Source organism: Myxine glutinosa, chromosome 1, assembly GCF_964187855.1.
Source record: "Myxine glutinosa chromosome 1, kmMyxGlut1.1, whole genome shotgun sequence".
Classification (NCBI taxonomy): Eukaryota; Metazoa; Chordata; class Myxini; order Myxiniformes; family Myxinidae; genus Myxine; species Myxine glutinosa.
In genome coordinates, this window is record NC_136261.1 from 13,016,565 (window position 1) to 13,036,440 (window position 19,876).

Consider the following 19,876-nt stretch of genomic DNA (forward strand, 5'->3'; position numbering starts at 1 on the left):
TCGCACCTGCTTCATGCAGGGCTCGTGTTGGGGTGCAACACCGTCACAATGGGTGGCATGTCCTTTGCCTGGTTGATATTTATGTATTTTACATGTGACTACAAGAGCTTCGCATTGCTGTTGTTGTTGTTGCTGTTGTATAGCCCAGGACAGTTATCTCGAACAAGCCCGCAGCATGGAGACAGCCAATCGATCTCACAGAAGTGACCCACAGATCCCCCACTTCCAGCATGGTGTACCCCCACCTTCACAAAGTCAGGGCCATGACAGAGCTACATAGAAAGAGAGGGAGGGCCGGTCCATGGGGACTGTTCGGCACTCTGACCGTGACCGTGCTGCCCCCATTAGGGAAGAACGAGGAAGGTTTGGCCCCCGACTTGCGTTGGAGGGTACAACCAACGTGCAAAGGTGTTACCCGATAGTTGTTGGTGGGGGTCGATTTTTGAAATGTGCACCCATTGTTTGGACAGTCGCCGGACCACACCCACATCTGTGTAGTGTAGGCTGTTATGTCATTTCGTGTTTTTTTTTTGTTAAAAGCAAAATTCCACTTGATTCCTTGTCTTTGGGGTGTCACATGTTCGAAAAAATAGGTTGTTAATTTTTTTAAACGGATTAAGGGTGTCAAATCCAAGATGGCCGCCAAAATATATAAATTCCATTAAAACTAGTATTCTGAACACAGTATGAGGTCCAAATTAATGATAAATCTATCTATAATTCCAGCAATCTCTGTGTGTATGTTTGTATGTTTGTATGTTTGTATGTATGTTTGTCTGTGACCGCTGTTTCTCGACAACTACCGGTCCGATATACTTGAAACTTGCCAGGTATATTGCTGGGGACCCGAGGATGTGCCTTTTCAAGGTTTGAAATTAATCGGACAAGCAGTTACCGAGCTATGTCCAAAAAACGATTCAACCAATCAGAGAGCAGCGAGCTATCACGTGTGCCGAACGTGGCGAACAGACTCTGCCTCGGACGGCACATTTGAGAGCGTATTCATTTATTTCACGTCTGCAAACTATGTTGGCGCTATGTTGGCGTTAAACTATGTTTTAAAACTAATAAAAACTAATTTGCGATTCATCGTAACTGCGATATACGACCTTCCGGAGCTCCCGTGAGAGCGTGCGCCATTACGGATAGTAATTCAATTAAAAACATAAAAACATTGTCCCAATTCAGTCAGAGCGAAGGGCGTTGTTTTAAGCGAAGAGCGTTTTATTTTTCCCCTTAAATTCAGTCGCCGGACGGTGAAAGCTTTTTTTTGGGGGCAGCTACTGGCAGCCACGTACGGCCAATCACAGGACACGTTGTTGTGTCGACGTGCCGTGTTGTTTTCCCTCGCGGTTTGGAATGTTTTTCCTTTTCATTTTTTTTCTCTTCCTTACGGAAGTACGGGCATTTCCTTAAATTTGCGATTCTTTCGCTTTCCTGCGCGTTTGGGCACGCTATGGCGATTTCTTTACCAAACTCCGCAAGCCGTTCGCTTTGGACCAAACCATTTCATGTAAATAGAGGGGGGGGATTGTCACCGTACTCGCAAGCCGTTCGCTTTGGACCAAACCATTTCATGTAAATAGAGGGGGGGGATATAATTTTAGATATAGATATAGTACGGGCATGCCCTAGTACCCATAATTTCAATACCAAGGAGTTCAAAAACAATTGATTTCAATATGGCAGTCAAATTCAAAATGGTGGAAAAATCCAAGATGGCCGCCACTCCTTAAATAACCACAGTACAAAAACTTAATGTTCTTGATAACACAAATTGTGAATGATGAAATAGGTCCATTTTGGTGGTAATGCCCACATAAGTAATGCTAGGCCATTGGGGAAGCATGTTACTGATTCGTTGAAATCGGTGGATGCCAGCCATAGTGAGAAATAGTGAGAAAATCCAATATGGCTACCACTGTTTTACACAAAGGTCCACATTGCTATAACAATGATAGCGTAATGTAATTTCCTGTTTGACCATATTTAAATATTCCTGTCTCACAATCATCCGTTTTACCTTGCAAGTCCTCGTGTTCATCTCCCACAATGTTCTGAGCTGATTGTTCATTGTTGCTACAGCCGTCGTTCAAACAGCTACAGACCTCTGTGCATGGGAGTTTATTGCTGCGGCAACTACAGGAGTTTCCTTTGCATCCTGATTTGCAGCCACATTTTACCAGCTTAGTCACGGCCTCTGGTGCTGGAGGGTTCAAACACATCACCGGAAGAAATCTATTTTCCTCTGACTTCCATCCGTAGTCAGTGGGAGAAGGAAGGGACGGTTGACTTTCGCATGCCTGCATCCATATCATTGCAATATAATGTGCTCGCAGAATGTGTGGTGTCAATGATCCAGAGGTTGGAGGCAGACTCTCTCCCTCGGCCTGTCGATTTGAGTACAAGAACCATCGTAGTGCATTTACTTTGGTGTGTGTTTTGGATCTGTACAACAAGCAAACGAACCTTTCCAGTTGGTCAATTGCGTTTGGAGAGGGTGTAGCAGCAGATTTGCCAAGTGAAGCAAGTGAATCCAGTATCATATCATCGTAGGACATGAACACCTTCATACACCAGTCCTTTGTCCTGCCGGCGAACCTGCCACACATATCTGATCCTGTGAAAGAATGAAACCCGAGAATAGCTGAGGCGCGGTTAACTCCTAACTTTTCAAAGATAGGTTTGACTGCAATTTTCCGGTAAGGAAATATGTCTCAGCAGGTAGCTGTGGATACATGTGGATCATCAGCAAGAAGACATCGGTATCTGGAGAGTCTATTACAAGTTCTACATCGCCGTTAACTGTTAGGGCATGGAGCCAGAGTAACGTATCCGCTTCTTCATGACCGTGTTTTACCAATTCATCAGGCACACTTACATTGCCTTTTGTCTCAGTGCCGAAGGTTACCATGAACTTCTTCAATTTGTTGGCAGAGCTGTTGCTGTGATCCAGAGTCTTTGCAGCTAAATACTCTACAAGTTCTGCCTTGGTTTTGACACTTGAAAGGAAGTCCTTCAAGGAAATATTCTGGATCAGTGTACTGTCTTGGATGTGATAGTAGGTCGAGTTTCCCTTTGTTCTCTTTTTTCTCATTTGCTCTTTCAGAGAACTTTCGACGTATCTGTCAAATACCAGTCTTACTTCGTCGTAGTTAGCTGCAATCCTGATAAGCTTTTCAAGAAATGACATGGCAAAATCACTGCATGTTTTCATTTTGTCTGTCTTGGAGATGGAGTTAACGAGGGCCATGCCATCTATGACTTCAACTTTAAATTTCTCAGACATGTCGGACATGTCAGTTGAAGCTTCTTGCTCAGGCTGCGCTTCTTGTACTTCAGGCGCCTCGGCTTGGGGTGGTACTTCAGTTTGGGAGTTTTCACTCAATACTTGGTCGCCAGAAACACTCGGTATGGCATTAGCTGGATCGTTTGTGGCTTCTGTTGGGCTAGGTTGCTCCTTGGTAACTAGCGCTTCAAGATGATGAAGGACCTTAGCCTTGTCATATGCTAGGAGAAGTGACCCATCCGAAGCGAAAAGGGCACGTGGAACAATTCCAAATTCATACTTCCCAATACAGTCCTTTAGATAAAGGTCTGGACGGCTTCTTGATGCTACTATAAACCTCTGTAGGAGTCCTCGTTCTTCTTTGACTTTAATGAGTTTGTCACCTGCTTTCACTTTCTTCACTGTGTTGGCACTTTTGAAAGTGCCTATGTTCTTTCTCTTCATTGGATCCCACACTGAAAGTTTTCCTTCTGTAAGGCGTTCTTTGACAAATGTCTGGAACAACTGTTGTCCGATGGCATCGCGGTCTACTATGTCCTTTGTTACCTTTTCATCAATTACTTTCTTGGTAAGAAGGTTACACAGGTCACTCTCATCGGTTACGAATGGGTCTCCATGAACAACAAATACCTCTGTCAATCTAGCGGAATTTCTCATTACTCGGGTGGACTTTCCCCCTGTGATCTCGTGGTGTTGGTCTCTGGTATCAGCACCTTCCATGCCATATTCTCTTTGAAACTCCTCTACTAGATTAGACAAGTCAGGTGCAATCAGGAAGAAACGGTCTAGAGCTCTCAATTTGGGTTATTCCAGTAATGCCTCCAATGACCTTGAGTTTGCGGTTCTCCTGCTCAATTCCGTGATCTGGACCTATTGAAGTGAATGCAGCAATCCCCTTCGTCACACAGAAATTTCCTTTCAGGAGTTCTGCCCAGACATCTGGAAAAACTTGTTCTGTTTGCTGCATTGTTGACAGGTACAAAGGGAGCAAACGTGCGTAGTTCAGGTGGTCGTGAGCAAAGAAGTACTTGATAAGAGCTTCAGTGCTTTCCATATGCAGCAGCAGGTCCCGTTGTCTGGTAGCTCTAATATACTGAAGGATAGTTTCAAACTGCCTCAAGTAGTTACGGATGTAGTGTTGAATTGGTGCTGTATTGCTTTCAAACTGTCCCAACTTTGTGAGGATATCTCTAGATTCGAACATGGTCATGGTTTCTCTGACGGCATCTCTGAGGTTTTGACGGTTGCCTGTGTTCATGCTGATATCTTTCTGATATGCTTTTTCCAAATCGATGGACGCTTCACTTCGGAACACTTTCTCTTCTGGTGCTTTTGTTAGGAACCTGTCAAAGTCGAGATGGTATAGAGCAAGCAATGTTACAGTATGTGCTTCTAGGGACCTGTAGAGATGTTTTCCATTTCGGATTTGCGTTACGGTTGTTGGAGAATATAGTCCAGCTTCGACCCAAGCCTGGTCAATGCCGCTTCCTTCTGCCATATTGAAATTGAATTTGAATTTGACTGCCATATTGAAATTAATTGTACTTGAACTCCTTGGTATTGAAATTATGGGTATTGTCATTAATTTGGACCTCATACTGTGTTCAGAATACCAGTTTTAATGGAATTTATATATTTTGGCGGCCATCTTGGATTTGACACCCTTAATCCGTTTAAAAAAATTAACAACCTATTTTTTCGAACATGTGACACCCCAAAGACAAGGAATCAAGTGGAATTTTGCTTTTAACAAAAAAAAAACACGACAGCCATTTTTAAGACATAGCAGCCTACACTAGTGGCTTAACTCCTCCCACCATTGTTCCCAGATGAAATGATGTAGCCGCCATCTTGTTTCCTGCTGGGCCTAGCATTAGGCCTGTGCACCTCTGCTGATTCTACATTGCCCGGCTTTGCTGCATCAGATTTCCATTGGCTTTTTTTGGATGGAATGTTAAATTTTTAGTGAGCCCGTACGTGCCTCCCTTAAAAAAAATTTGCGTGAGGTAATTTTTGAATGGCACAATGTATGCGCGTTAAATGTGCATAACCGAATTGGCCATAACCAGATTTTAAGCCAATTCAGTCAGGCTTCATGGCAAATCCTGTACATGGAATGCCTTCGTACAGAGTTTTATGAAAAGAGGTTTATTACCACAGAGGGAGCAGAAGGGGCGGAAGAGAAAGAGACGACAAAACTGAGGAAAGAGATATAAAACCCTGACTGAACACACCCTGACGTTCTTGAGGGTCGAGCCAAGATCTACTGCAATCTATATCCCACAGAGGATAAATAGACCTTTCCTGACGCTCCTGCTCGGAGTGGCTGCACTATTTGCCCCGCAAAGCCAGACCCAGCTGTCCGTCAGATTCGTAATTGATATTGAACCCAAACAATGAAGACCATCGGAGATGAATGTTATTAAATACCTTCGACAGCATAGATGAGGAAGTCGAGAGGACAGAGGAGGTGGAAAAAAATAAATATATATATATATATAATTGGTGCTGGGCGATAATCGTGCTTTAGATTTATTATCGCGATAACTGCTGCTCATGCTGTGGAATGTAAATCACACCTTGAACCCGGAGATTGACGGTGCATTGATTGTATTTAGCTTCTCTCAAAAATACACCTGTATTAAATGCACCTCTATAAAATAAAGCAGGTGATGTAATATGGAATGTGTATTCTCCAAGATGTCATTTAAATGGTAAAATCATGAAACGATAAACGGCGAAACAAAAACAACGATTCAAGGCGCCGGTGCTTCCGGTGTCGAAATCCCCGATCCGTTTGAGTTTGCTTCGTCTGTGCGCGAAGTTGAGCACTGAAGGCAAAATCATCTCAGGTATCGAGAAGGTGAGTGTACTCGGGGTGCGCAGCTGCACTTTAGTCCGGTGAGCTTATGTAATTTCGCAGTGTGTGTAGGTAAGTCAGTGAGTCAGTGAGTGAGTGAGTCTGTAAACACTTCAGTCATTATCGCTTGAACCAAACAAACGATTTCGCTTAAACTTTGCCACAATCTTCATATCTGATGCCTAATGAAGGTGTATTGACCAAAATCTGCGCTCATTAAGGGTGTCTACAGGGGGGAGGGATTTACCCCCCCCCCCCTCCTTCCCCCCCAACCTCAAAATAGGTATTTGCTCTCTTCTCCAAAACTACACACACTATTTCAATGGAACCTCATCACAAACTTCATCGCCCATGATGTACCAAAGTATGTTCATTGTTCACGGCATTAAAAATATCGGGGTCTGTGGGGAGTTTGAGTGACTGTTGCTCTTGATCCAGGTGCGCTTCAGGACCCGCTGTCCTATTTTTGTCACGACATTGGATTGCTTGGCATTTATGTTTTATTCCCGATGTTCCACATCAAGGACGATATTTTAAATGTCTGAAGATGATCGTCTCCGACTTTCTCCACAAATGTCCCAATTGGCAAACAGCTTCCTCAGTGAGTTCCATTAGCAAGCAGCTTCCTCAGTGAGTTCCATTAGCAAGCAGCTTCCTCAGTGTGTTCCATTAGGAAGCAGCTTCCTCAGTGAGTTCCGTTAGCAAGCAGCTTCCTCAGTGTGTTCCGTTAGCAAGCAGCTTCCTCAGTGTGTTCCGTTAGCAAGCAGCTTCCTCAGTGAGTTCCGTTAGCAAGCAGCTTCCTCGGTGTGTTCCGTTAGCAAGCAGCTTCCTCAGTGAGTTCCGTTAGCAAGCAGCTTCCTCAGTGAGTTCCGTTAGCACGCAGCATCCTCAGTGTGTTCCATTAGCAAGCAGCTTCCTCGGTGAGTTCCGTTAGCAAGCAGCTTCCTCAGTGTGTTCCGTTAGCAAGCAGCTTCCTCAGTGAGTTCCATTAGCAAGCAGCTTCCTCAGTGTGTTCCGTTAGCAAGCAGCTTCCTCAGTGAGTTCCGTTAGCAAGCAGCTTCCTCGGTGTGTTCCGTTAGCAAGCAGCTTCCTCAGTGAGTTCCGTTAGCAAGCAGCTTCCTCAGTGAGTTCCGTTAGCACACAGCTTCCTCAGTGTATTCCATTAGCAAGCAGCTTCCTCGGTGAGTTCCGTTAGCAAGCAGCTTCCTCAGTGTGTTACGTTAGCAAGCAGCTTCCTCAGTGTGTTCCGTTAGCAAGCAGCTTCCTCAGTGAGTTCCGTTAGCAAGCAGCTTCCTCAGTGTGTTCCGTTAGCAAGCAGCTTCCTCAGTGAGTTCCGTTAGCACGCAGCTTCCTCAGTGTGTTCCATTAGCAAGCAGCTTCCTCAGTGAGTTCCGTTAGCAAGCAGCTTCCTCAGTATGTAGTGTCGAAAGTTGTGCCCACAGTGCAGTCATTCTTGTTTTCCTTCGTTAAGTTGAATTTTAATGAATAGATGTTTTTATTTTGAAGTGAACAAGCATAACATTGTCACGTGTTCAATTTCACAAGCTGACCATGCTGCTCATTTTGAGGATAACTCTCTATTTCCTGTTTCATGGACGTTTCTCCAGTTTTGTTTCTCTGCTTCCTGCTCGTGTGCAGCTGCGAAGATTCCTTTCCAGCTGCAAGATTGGCAGGTACAAAAAGCAGGTTCGCCAGCTCCTGGAAAAGCTCGAGGAAAATTCGAATTTCCTGTCGCGCAAGCGGAATGGGCGGCTCGGGGATTCCCAGTCCATGGTGAGGGACGATCGGATGTCCAGGTGGTCTCGTCTGAACGTTTGTTGTACCTGGATACCTGGATATCTTGTGTATGTTTCTTGAATGCTGTAACGACGACTGCCTCGATCGCTTCTATTGGTGTCATTGTTTTTGCAGCTTCCTCACCTTGCTGTGTAATGTTTTGATCATTCCTTGCTTTTCCCTTTCATCCTTTCATCCTTTCATCCTTTCATTTTCCCATTGTCCTTCAGGATGCCTGGGAGGAGCAGATGAAGACCCAGAAAACACCACTCATGCGTTACTACGAGTTGTGGAGGAAACTTCGGGATCGTGAGATTCAACTGGAAATCAGTGGCAAAGAAAGGGTGAGCTGGGGGATTATGGGATGGGCGAGGATCCTCAGCCAGGATTTTAGGTTTGGAATGGAGGTCGGAGTGGGGTGCATGAGGGTCTTGGCCTGGATGTATGGAGAGCAGTGGGTTGGCCGAACTCCCGGGGTGATCTGATCCAAGTGTGGTCTACACCTTGGTGGCGTCATCACATTGTTTTCATGTTTATTTATTTTCTCTCAAATAACAAAACAAGGATTTTTCCAATTGGCCTTGTGTTTTCCATCTTTACATTCCAAGGATGAATCCATTATTGTATGGATATGTACTGATAGGAAATAGTTCACCAATCATGCGCCTTTCGGGTTTTCCTTTCATACTTTATTGTCCGTTCGCAAAAAGTTCCACCAGGAATGACCCAGTATCAGATTTTGGGGAAAACCATTTTTTCCATTTTGGACCCACGTGATCGAAAGTCCCAATCCCTGGGGCATGGACCCTGTGATCAAATCCAAGAAAAGGTTAAATATCCAATCAACATTGGGGGACGCATGAAATATGTAACGTTTCATTTTAAAATGTGCCCATAATCGCATTTTTTGGTATTTGACCTTTGACCCCAGTGGGTGGGCCAAGTATGATACTGCTCTGGCATCTTCTTGCCATGTGATGATCACAACTGCCATGTTTGGTGAATTTTTGCCCAAACGTTTGAGGAGTTAGCGTGACAGACGGATGGAGCAGATTACAATATCCCGTTTTCCTTTGTTTTGTGCTCACCTTGTCTCGTTTGTGAGCGACATTTATGAAGTGACGTCATAACGACCTTTGCTAACACTCCCCTGCCCCCACTGTTAACCCATCCCCATCCCCCTCTTGCCTGTTTTCCCTTCTATCCTCAATTTGTTCCCCTCTGCCATCCTCCTTTTTCCACCATCTTCCCACATTCCCAGCTTGATGACACAAGTATCCCCTCAATACGGAGGAAGCCCCAAAAAGCCGGGGAAAAGGAACGGAAAGAGTTCAGTGAGCTTTTCCCATCTGATGACGAACATGATGATGATGATGATGATGATGATGATGATGATGATGATGATGATGACGATGATGACGACGTTGGCCTTGTACCGAAAGGTAAGTTGGGGCTTTGTCACCTAAAGGTAGAAACTATCGACAGCTGCCTTGTTTGTATTTCCTGTTGTGAAGTGATGAAGAATCAACCACCGCACATGGGAAAAATAGTGAAACGCGATGTAACCACTCAGATGTGGTGGTGTGTGGAATACTTCCGGTTCCTTTGTCTCATTTCCGTCATTTTGAACATGATGCGATCGTGTAATTTCGTCGCACCTTCCTCTCCTGGTACTCATTTCCTTCTCCTTTTTAATGTTTTATTCGATATTTGTTTTTATTTTAATATATTTATTTCCTGCCGTCCTTTGTCCTTCCCGTACCAGACAAACGAAGGAAAGAAAGCGATGACGAGGAGGGATCACGTGATTCTTCCGATGGAAGTCTCACCGATGAGGATGAGGAGGAAAATGAAGTGCTCGGTGAGTCTTGTTCACTACAAAGTTACATTTTGTAAATTTTCTATCAAATTCCGCATCCTTTTTATAAACTTGTAAGAAAGGAGCCTCAAAACGAACCTGGGTAACTTTAAAACATCGAGGGAACATTACGATGGGAGGGTTGGACGTACACACAAATACGCAATCCTTCCGGGTTCGGTTGCGAGAGGACGCTGGCGTTGCATATTCGCCGCTTCTCCGACTGGATGGATGTACAGGGTCTGCTTCTACCTTTCTGACCTGACATCTCACACCTGTCCTGCCTTTTCACACCCGCACGTGCCGCGTGTTCTCCGGCTGGATAACGGAATCTGCTTTTGATGGTACGGAATACGGAATTCGAAAGGCCCGCTCCCGTTGATTGTGGCCGTGGCCTTGTTTGCCGGTGGCCTTGTGGCCTTGTTTGCCGCTGTGGTCTTGATTAGCGGCTGCAGTCGTTTGCCGCTGTGGTCTTGATTAGCGGCTGCAGTCGTTTGCCACTGCGTTTGCCGCTTTGCCTCCTCGACCTTGGCCTCGTACTCGTCCCTTCGCTCCTGCCTGGCATGGCTCTGAAGTACTCCGCCGCAAGGCTTCTTCTGCTCAATACCCGCTCCACCCCATCATGCATCTCTGCCATCAAATCAAATGGACTCCTCCGACGACCCAGGTACATTCACCGTGGCTCCGGTCGCAAGTTTGTTTATTTGCAATCAGGTCACTCCATCCCCGTCCTCTGGTCGGCTCAGCGCACTCTCACTCTTCGTCCCAGCGCACCTGGTCACAGCAACCCACACGATCGCACCTCTTGCCTACGAACCCTGGCTAAATCACCTGAATTCATCCCTGCTGTTCAAAACAACATCAAGCTCACCCTGTTCAACACCCGGTCCCTCAACAATAAATGCCTCATCCTGAACGAATACATCCTGGATAACAAACTGGACTTTCTCTGTCTCACCGAAACCTGGCAACAACCTCTGGACTACTACACACTCAACCTCACCACACCCAATGGATATTCCTACGTCAATAAACCACGCTCGGAGGGCCGAGGTGGTGGAATTGCCGTTATCCACCGTCAAGACATCAAGACCAACCTCATCTCCATCTCATCTGCTCCATCATTTGAACACCTGGCTTTAAAACTCTCTGGTCACACGCAGTCAGTCATGGCTGTCGTCTACCGCCCTCCCAAACCACACCCATCATTCCTGTCTGACTTCTCCTACTTTCTGACCCAGCTATGTTCCCTCTCCCCCTCAATCCTCCTCCTTGGTGATTTCAATATCCACATGGACTCCACTGACTCCACAATAACCACTGACTTCACTGATTTACTCACCTGCTTTAACCTCACTCAACATGTCGACTTTCCTACCCATATCCGTGGTCACATTTTGGACCTTGTCTGCTCCACTGGATTAAATTTGCACCATCTCTATGGCTCCGACCTCACCCTCTCTGACCACTTAGCCATCACTCTGACCATCAACATCCCCGCCCCAACACCAAGGCATTATCGCACAATCAACTTCCGTAAGCTAAACGCTCTTTCACCTACCTCATTCTCATCCACCCTCTCTGAAAAAATGTCCACTTCTCCCTTCATTGACCTCCACACCCCTTCCGACCTCACTGACTACTACAACCACACTCTCTCCTCCTGCCTTGACCAGCTTGCGCCTGTAAAAACCAAAACAGTTTCTTTCACCCATTCTGCTCCCTGGTTTACCCCTGAACTCCACCTGATGAAAACTCGTGCTCGCCAACTTGAAAGACTCCGCAATAAAACGGGTCTCACAGTTCACTCCCAAGCCTACAAGGACCACATACAACACTACAAAGATGCCCTCTCCCGCGCCCGCTCTGCCTACTACTCTCAAATTATCCACTCTGGCTCCGGAAACCCAAAAGCACTCTTCTCGACAATAAACAAACTCCTCCGCCCCCTGAACACCACCACCCAGTCATTCACAGTAGACAACTGCATCTCCTTCCTCTCTTTCTTCCAACGCAAAATTGACAACATCTACAACAGCTTGACCACCGCCGCACCCGCTCCCCCTCCAACCACCTGCCCCCCCTTGTCCTGCCATCCCCTGTCTCGGTTCTCCCCAATCTCTCCTACTGACCTCTCTGAACTCCTCATAGGAATGAAAACTGCCACCTGCACTCTTGGCCCCATCCCCTCCAGCTTTGTCAAAGCCTCCCTCCCTGCTCTCTCTCCACTTATCATTGCAACAATAAACTCCTCCCTGTCTACAGGCATCGTCCCACCTTCCCTCAAAATTGCTGCTGTTACCCCCATTCTAAAAAAACCTGGTCTAAACCCTGACACCCTAAACAACTTCAGACCCATCTCCAACCTACCCTTTCTGTCAAAAGTTTTGGAACGCGCTGTAGCCACTCAACTCAAACATCATCTCTCTGCCAATAACTTGTATGAAACATTCCAATCCGGATTCCGCTCCAACCACAGTACTGAAACTGCTCTCCTCAAAATCACCAACGACCTTCTCCTCTCCTCTGACGCTGGCAACCTCAACATTCTCGTCCTCCTCGACCTCAGCGCTGCCTTTGACACCATCGATCACACTATCCTCCTCACCCGACTTGAATCCACCTTTAACGTCACCGGCACTGCCCTCTCTTGGATTAAATCATACCTCTCTGACAGATGCCAGTTCATCTCCATCAATAACTGCAAATCCCCCACTGCTCCCCTCCCCCAAGGTGTCCCCCAAGGTTCAGTTCTTGGCCCCCTCCTCTTCATCCTTTACCTGTCCCCGCTCGGTCACTTAATCCGCCGTCATGGTCTCCAATTCCACTGCTTCGCCGATGACATCCAGCTTTTCATCTCCACCAAGTCCGTCTCCACCGACACCCACTCTATCCTGACAAACTGCATCACTGAAATAAAATCCTGGCTTCAAATCAACTTCCTCAAGCTTAACTGTGATAAATCTGAAATAATCATCATTGGCCCAAAAACGCTCACAAAATCCACCCATAACTTTGCCCTCAACATCGACGGTATCCCAGTATCCACCTCCCCTCACATCCGGAATCTTGGCGTCATCTTTGACCAAACCCTTTCCTTCGACAAATACACTAAACAGATCACAAAGTCAGCCTTCTTTCACCTGAAAAACATTGCCCGTCTCCGCTCATCCCTCTCCTCCACGGCTGCAGAAACCCTCATCCACGCCTTCATCACCTCCCGTCTGGACTACTGCAATAGCCTCCTCTATGGTTCACCCTCAAAAATCACCAATAAACTCCAATACATTCAGAACTCCGCTGCCCGTCTACTCACTCATTCCCGGACCCGTGACCACATCACCCCCGTCCTTTACAAGCTTCACTGGCTCCCCATCCCCCAGAGAATCCAGTACAAAATCCTCCTCTTGACATACAAAGCCCTCCATAACCTGGCCCCATCCTACCTGGCTGACCTCCTCTCCAGACACACTCCCACCCGCAACCTCCGCTCTGCTGGTACCAACCTCCTGACCCCCTCCATCCGGACCAAATTCAGATCCTGGGGGGACAGGGCCTTCTCCATCGCTGCTCCCACCCTCTGGAACTCACTACCTCACACCATCAGAGACTCCTCCTCACTCACCACATTCAAAACATCACTAAAGACCCACCTGTTCAACGCTGCATTCAACATTCAACCCACAGCATTTAACCCCTGACTATCTCTTCTCCTTCTCCCTCCTTTTGCTTTAAATATTTCCCTATTGATTCTTGTCTTGTCTTTTTGATTCTTGTCTTATATATATGCCGTATATCGCTGCTGTTTGTTTTCTTGATTCTTGTCTTTTTGCAATTGTTGTTTTCATGTATTGTTATGCATTATGTTTTCCACTCTGTCAAAGCGCCTTTGGGCTTCTGGAAAAGCGCTATACAAAATAAATGAATTATTATTATTATTATTATTATTTTGATTATTAGGAGTAAAATATAATTGGAATTTCAAAATCCCTCAGGACTTTCAACCAGTCACACCTGAATTGAAAGGAACATTTTTGAAACTGAAAAAACTACAAAACAAAACATCTGCTTTTATAATCACAATCGGCATAAGGGTGCCGTGTTGCTATGGATGCTATCTTGGTTGCTAGGCAACTTTTCACGGTAAATGGTAACTGGTGTTCAAATCATAATTGGTCAAACTATATATCAGTTTTCTACTTCAAAATCCATCAACTAATCAATGTCGAATAATGGTCTATTTTGATTGGCTCTTGCCGGCCATGTTAGTGATTCTTCTCTTTGGTGAACCTGAATTAACCTGGTCCTTCGATGATGCATCTGAAGTTTTTGACTAATTGGTTCCGAAGTTCTGATGGTTTTTAGTTATTTGATTATTTTTATTTTGTAAATCCAAGATGGTCACCAAACCTTTAGCCCAGTGGGCTTGATTAGAGTTTATGAACGAGATGTTTTAACTTGTAATAACCGAGTATTGGTGTAGGGAACCCTGAAAGTCACGTGATAACTGAATAAATAATGTGGGATCATGTGATTAAATGTGGGCCCACAAAGAACAGGCTCCAGGTATCTGCTCTCTTGGAAGATCATAAAATCCAACGTTTGCCTCTGAGGTAAGAACCGCTGTGTTGGGCCGAGACAAACTTCATCTCTGTTCTTGGTTTTCAGATGCTGCGACCAAGAAAGTAAAGGCCACGATTGATCAGGAAGAGCTTGCGGAGCTGGTGGTTGGAGGACGGGACAACGTAGAAAACCTCACGCTCTCGGATGATGAGGCATAGAAGGAAAATCAAAATGACTAATTGTAATTATATGATAAACATTTAATTAATAAACAAACTCCATGAACCTATTTAATGAGTTCGCTGCTCGAGAGGATAAACTTTTGTTCTCTTCGTTGATCCCACATCCATCCATTGACCGGTTACCTTTCAATTGTTAGTTTACTAAATCCCACAGAGGATGTAAAGTGAGTATACTCATGATAACATGATGGGTTCACACAAAGTAGGTTATCAAGAGCAAAGATTGTGGGTTCATCAGGTGGATTAACTCGTACCTGGAGGAAGAGGAGCACCCCCTTTACCTTGACCTTTTGTTGGGAGACGTTTGAGATTCCCAGATCCTGAGCATCATCTTCTATCGGTGTGAAATGAGATTCCCAATCTAACCAATGTACTATATTATTGTTTTGTTTTATGGAATTAAATTTTTACTCCAAATCCGCCATTTTGGTAAATTTATTTATTTATTATAATTTGCAATGGTCCATCAATTGAGTTCGTACATTTGTTCCTCAAAGTATCAAATCCTTCCGAAGCACCTGAAGGTTTCATCTCAGGTATTTGTAAAACATCGGGAAATCGGGACCACCTTGGACTGGTCCATTTTGATGAACATGAAACAGCAATATTCCAATGTTCAGGTACGAGTCCCAAAAAACCATCAAACAACCAATCCAAACCCCCCAGTTCAAAACGAGTAAAGTAAATAAAAAAATACTTACTGTGGTTTAAATAAAATCACCTTTTGTTAAACATCCGTATGAAGGTCACCTTTACTTGGAGACCTAAATAAATAGTCCACAATAAATCAGATGTACCAGAACAGAGTTCAGCTTTCATGAGTCACGTTTAATGCAAAGTAACAGATTTTTTTTTTAACAGGAAGTGAATACTATAAATGGATGAGGTATGTGTATCATGTTAATTTTTATGTATTTCAGCTGGAGCTGATGTGGAATGCGATACACCACAATTATTGTCATGGCCTCTTGAGTTGATTACGATAATTAACAAATAATATGAAAGAATTCCCATGTTGTAACCACACACTATGTTAAGGTGTAGAGAGCAGATTAATGGGTCCTTCCATGGTATGGCATTTTAATTTCAAAATAAATAACAAAAACAATCATAATATTGGAACAAAGCACATATTAAATAATAATAATAACAATATCAGCATCATGAGGAGTTGTTCTTTCCGAACTTCTTTCCTGGAAGTCCTTGCAGTGTCCACATGTTTTATACCTCTCCCACTTCCCCCCAAGCCCTCTCCCTCCCTCAGTTCTCCCGATATCCCTGCTCTCAAATGTTTGCGTCCTTCCCCCTCTCTCCCCATCTTGTCTACCGCTCCCCTTATTTTGTGTTTTTTGTGTCGGTTTGACTTTTTGTGTGATTAATATTAGCTCTTTCATGAGCCTCGATCTTGTAAACAAAAAAAAACGTGTTTTACAAACATTCTGCTCTACACAGTTTCACACGATCATTGCCTGAGTTCTTCTTCATCTCCTGGAAGTTACAAAATATCACCTTCATCAATCACCCATCCTTACTAATTAATTATATATATATAGTGTGAGAAAAGTTCACTTCCCCATCTCTGGAAGCTTAGGGAAGGATGCTTTGGTTTAAACTTCCACTTAGAATAAGTGAAATTGTAACATTTTGAAAATTACGAATTATTCTCACTCAGATCCAGGTGAAAATGATGTACTCTAGTTAAAAGTAGTTTTACTCTTACTTACAGTTTAAGTTAACCTTAGAATTACTGAAGGTTACTCTATTGTGATTTATATATGCTGCAGTAAGGTTTGATGGTAACTGAAGTGATTACAGTTCTAATTACAGTGGTTTGTTCTTTATACCTTTGCAGTTCTTAATACCTAATACCAGATGTTACACACGAGGAGAAACGGTTGTGGCACAAACGCATTTTCCAGGAACGTAACCCCTGAGATATTTAAGGGTTCCCTGGTGTACAATATTTCACTTTCATGGAACTGATGAAGGTTTTATCAAAATATAATTATTCTCTAACAGTTACAAAATTCTCTTCATTGTCCCTCAACGACTCAACACCAACTCAAAGTTAGAAATTTGGTTAAATGTTCGTTGCATCATTTTCAAATTTCAAGCTTTTACTCTAGTCCTCTCTCTGTGCCACTTTCAGGACAAATTACATTGAGAAGATTTTGACCACCTGGTTCATCGTTAAGTGAATTATCAGATCTATCTTTTCGTGTCTTGGTCCCCACAATGTACATAATCATCACCCCGATGATCATGATAAGAAATATTGTGCCGATGATCCTTGTAACCACATTCCCTGTAAAACAAAACAACAACAATTATAATTCACAATTAATAACCCAAATTATTACAGATTATTCCGTACAACTTCCATCAAGAGATTAAATGTGCAACTTTCATCAAGAGTTTAAATGTACAACTTCCATCCTTCCAGCTTCCAGTGGTGTGGAACCTGTTTGGACCATTAATGGTTTGGGGTCCCAACACAATTACGACAGATCAGAGGAACACGTGACATTCGGAGCTGAATCGATTAATCACATTTTATCAACTGATCAAAAAAAATTGGAAATGGATTAAAATAAAACTTGTATAAGCTTCGCCTCTTTTCCACAATATTGTCGCGCAACCGCCGAAATTTATATCAGGCGATCGCGGATGCCGATCACGAAAGCTTTAACTCCGAGGCGGAAGCTCAATGGTGGATACCAATATCTAACACACCGATGCACGCGGAATGGAGGGAAGCAGCGCAAATCTCCGCAGCCTTAACTGTCAAATCAATCACCCAGTAAACTGCGTTCAGGTATTATATACAAAAAGTAATGCAAGGGTTTATTGGGAAAAGCAAAGACAGTGAAAAGCACGCGCCGGTAATGAACTATTCGAAATCGGGATCCCGCACACAACAGATATCAGAGATGAGACAAGGGAGATGAAATATGAAAGAAACACGTCTTTTGGTGTAAAATGTACGCGGAGCTCGGGCTTATCTGTCTCGTCGTCTTCCCTGGCTGCTGTCCAACACCGCCCCGCCCGACCCGACCGCACACCACGAGGTCCTTCGCTCCAAGTCCCACAAGGCCTCGCTCCAAACGCCACGCGTCCCACGCAGGCTCGCGGCTCCACACGGGGTCGACTCCGACCAAAGTCCTGCCGCGTCTCAAACCCAACTGCTCAAAACGGACTCGGGCTCTGCACTGCACTGCCAGGAATCCAACTGCTCTGGATCAAGTGCGCCAGGAATGTCACTCAACTCGTGCTGAACTCGACTGTCAGGATCGCACCTCAAAACGAACTCCTGATCAGATCCTCACTCCTCACTCTGGTCTCGAAATGGCGCCCGGCTCTTGTTAATATCTCCAGCCGATGACGTCAGCTTTGGCGCACTGCTCTGCCAATCAGAGCCTCCACCGACTCACCCCTGTGCACGCCCACTGCGTCACTCCAACTCGTCCCCTACTCCGTGGTCCTTGTCTAAAAGCACATGCTATGCGAGGTGGGTAGGCCTCTCGGAGGTGCAAATGGTGGCGGCCAATTGTTGCAGTGTTCTCGCCTGATTTCTTCCCAAATCATGTCATGTCGGGAGGGGTGGGGGGGGGGAGGCGTCATTTAGTGTTGTACTAAAGGTCCTAACTAATGTTTATGTGGTTTGCAGTGCCATAATGGACAAAGGTTTGACTACCAGGTGAGACATACAAGGGCTCTACTCATTATTCCCTACACTACTTAACACACGAATCTCCCGGTAGATTCACAATCATACATCTCAGCCGACAAAACACCTACACATGACTTATTACAGGTAGATTCCCTATCGTGACATCTCGAAGCATATTACCTACTCAGATCTACTCTGCTCTACATATTGCTCCACCAAATTCATAACAATATTAATCTTTGAAGTTTGCGGAGGTGATGTATGTACTATGTCCGTGATTTATATTTACTGTGTGTACTATGTACTTGATTTATAATTACTGTGTACTATGCACATGATTTACAATTACAGTATTTACTTTTGTACCTGTATAAAAAATCGTCGGTTATTTTGTGCCGCGTTTTTTGCAGCCGAGTACCTTGTTTCCTACCTTGAGGCTTTGATTTCTCTCAGCGGTCGATTGTGGTCCAATTACTTTCATTCTCAGCTTTTCCCAGTCTTTTCACCCCATACTTCCTTGTTAAAATCTTAACTCAAACAAAAACAAAAACCATTTCCTTCGTTGTTCTTATTCGTTCGTTCGTTCGTTCTTCGACCACGTGTTTCACCCTCATTTCCCCAGATAGTTTTCATTGTTCAATTTAAAAATGTTTAAACTTTCCCCTGAAGTGCTATAGTCTGTCGTATATTACACCACCTTTTTCTTCTTCTTCTTTAAAAGGTTGCTTTCAACTTGCTCACCAAATATATTCATTCCCCCAAAAAAAATTCCATCTCTTCCAGTTCCTCTTTCCTAAATTCCCTGAACTCACCAGTCACCAGCATCCTTAAACATATCTGACTCGAAGGTGACAAGAAACTCATTTTGCAATAAATGTTCGTTTCCCATTAATCGTGCAACACTTTCTAAAATCCAAACTCACCCATCCCTTTCAAATCTCCCCCTTGCCCCTTCCCTCCAAAATTCCCCCGCATCCCTCCCCTTCGAGACTCCTCACCCCTCTCCTCCTAAACTCTCCCCTCACCCCTCTTCTCAAAATCTCTCCCATCTCCCATCCCTTTCAAATCCCCCCTTTCCCCTTCCCTCCCAAACTCCCCCTAACCCCTCCCCTCATAAGCTCCCCCTAGCCCCTTCCCTTCCAATCTCCCCACCCTCATTTTTTCTCCATTTCCCCCCTCTCACCCCTCCTCCTCAAAGCATCCTCCCCGCTTCTTCCCCCATTCAACTCTCACCTCCATCTCCCCCAACCTTCTTCCTCGCTCTTCCCCCCCCCCCCCCCTCAAATAACACCTCACTGTGCCTCACCCAATCACCATCAAACCTTTTGTCCGCTCCATCCTTCCCTTTCTCCAAGCTATTCTGAAATCTCTGACACACTTTCAACAGCTCTCTACCTCTTCCTCCTCTTCCACATCTTACCCTACCCCTCTTCCCCCCCCCCCCCCGGTTCTGTATCCAATGCTCCCCCTTCCTCTTCATTAACGGTATGGACCTCAAACATCCGGGGCCTTCGCTCAAACTTGACTGATCTCTCCACACAGGTTGCTTCTGCCAAACCAGACGTGATCTGCTTAACAAACTTTCCTCCTTCATGATGTCTCTGATTTCTTAATATCT

The 19,876-nt window shown here is 44.7% G+C and overlaps 2 protein-coding genes across 5 annotated transcripts in view; one reads left to right on the plus strand and one right to left on the minus strand.

Moving 5' to 3' along the window:
- LOC144893293 (nucleolar complex protein 2 homolog) overlaps positions 1–19,876 on the plus strand; it is a 224,249-nt gene that overhangs the window by 62,411 nt on the left and 141,962 nt on the right. Inside the window, exons 15-20 of one of the 3 annotated variants that reach the window (XM_078783525.1) lie at positions 7,788–7,922; positions 8,156–8,269; positions 9,187–9,315; positions 9,346–9,367; positions 9,691–9,786; positions 14,452–15,010. In XM_078783525.1, the coding sequence (XP_078639651.1) occupies positions 7,788–7,922; positions 8,156–8,269; positions 9,187–9,315; positions 9,346–9,367; positions 9,691–9,786; positions 14,452–14,564 (609 nt within the window). In that variant the 3' untranslated portion in view covers positions 14,565–15,010. Of the gene's footprint in view, positions 1–7,787; positions 7,923–8,155; positions 8,270–9,186; positions 9,368–9,690; positions 9,787–14,451; positions 15,011–19,876 lie in introns of those variants that run through there. The other 2 variants (XM_078783437.1, XM_078783470.1) reach the window with 2 other exon arrangements.
- Positions 15,396–19,876, minus strand: part of LOC144893307 (uncharacterized) — a 45,346-nt gene continuing 40,865 nt past the window's right edge. For both annotated transcript variants that reach the window (XM_078783609.1, XM_078783579.1), the window contains one exon: positions 15,396–16,893. In XM_078783609.1, coding sequence (XP_078639735.1) covers positions 16,706–16,893 — 188 coding nt within the window. In that variant the 3' untranslated portion in view covers positions 15,396–16,705. The remainder of the gene's footprint in view (positions 16,894–19,876) is intronic.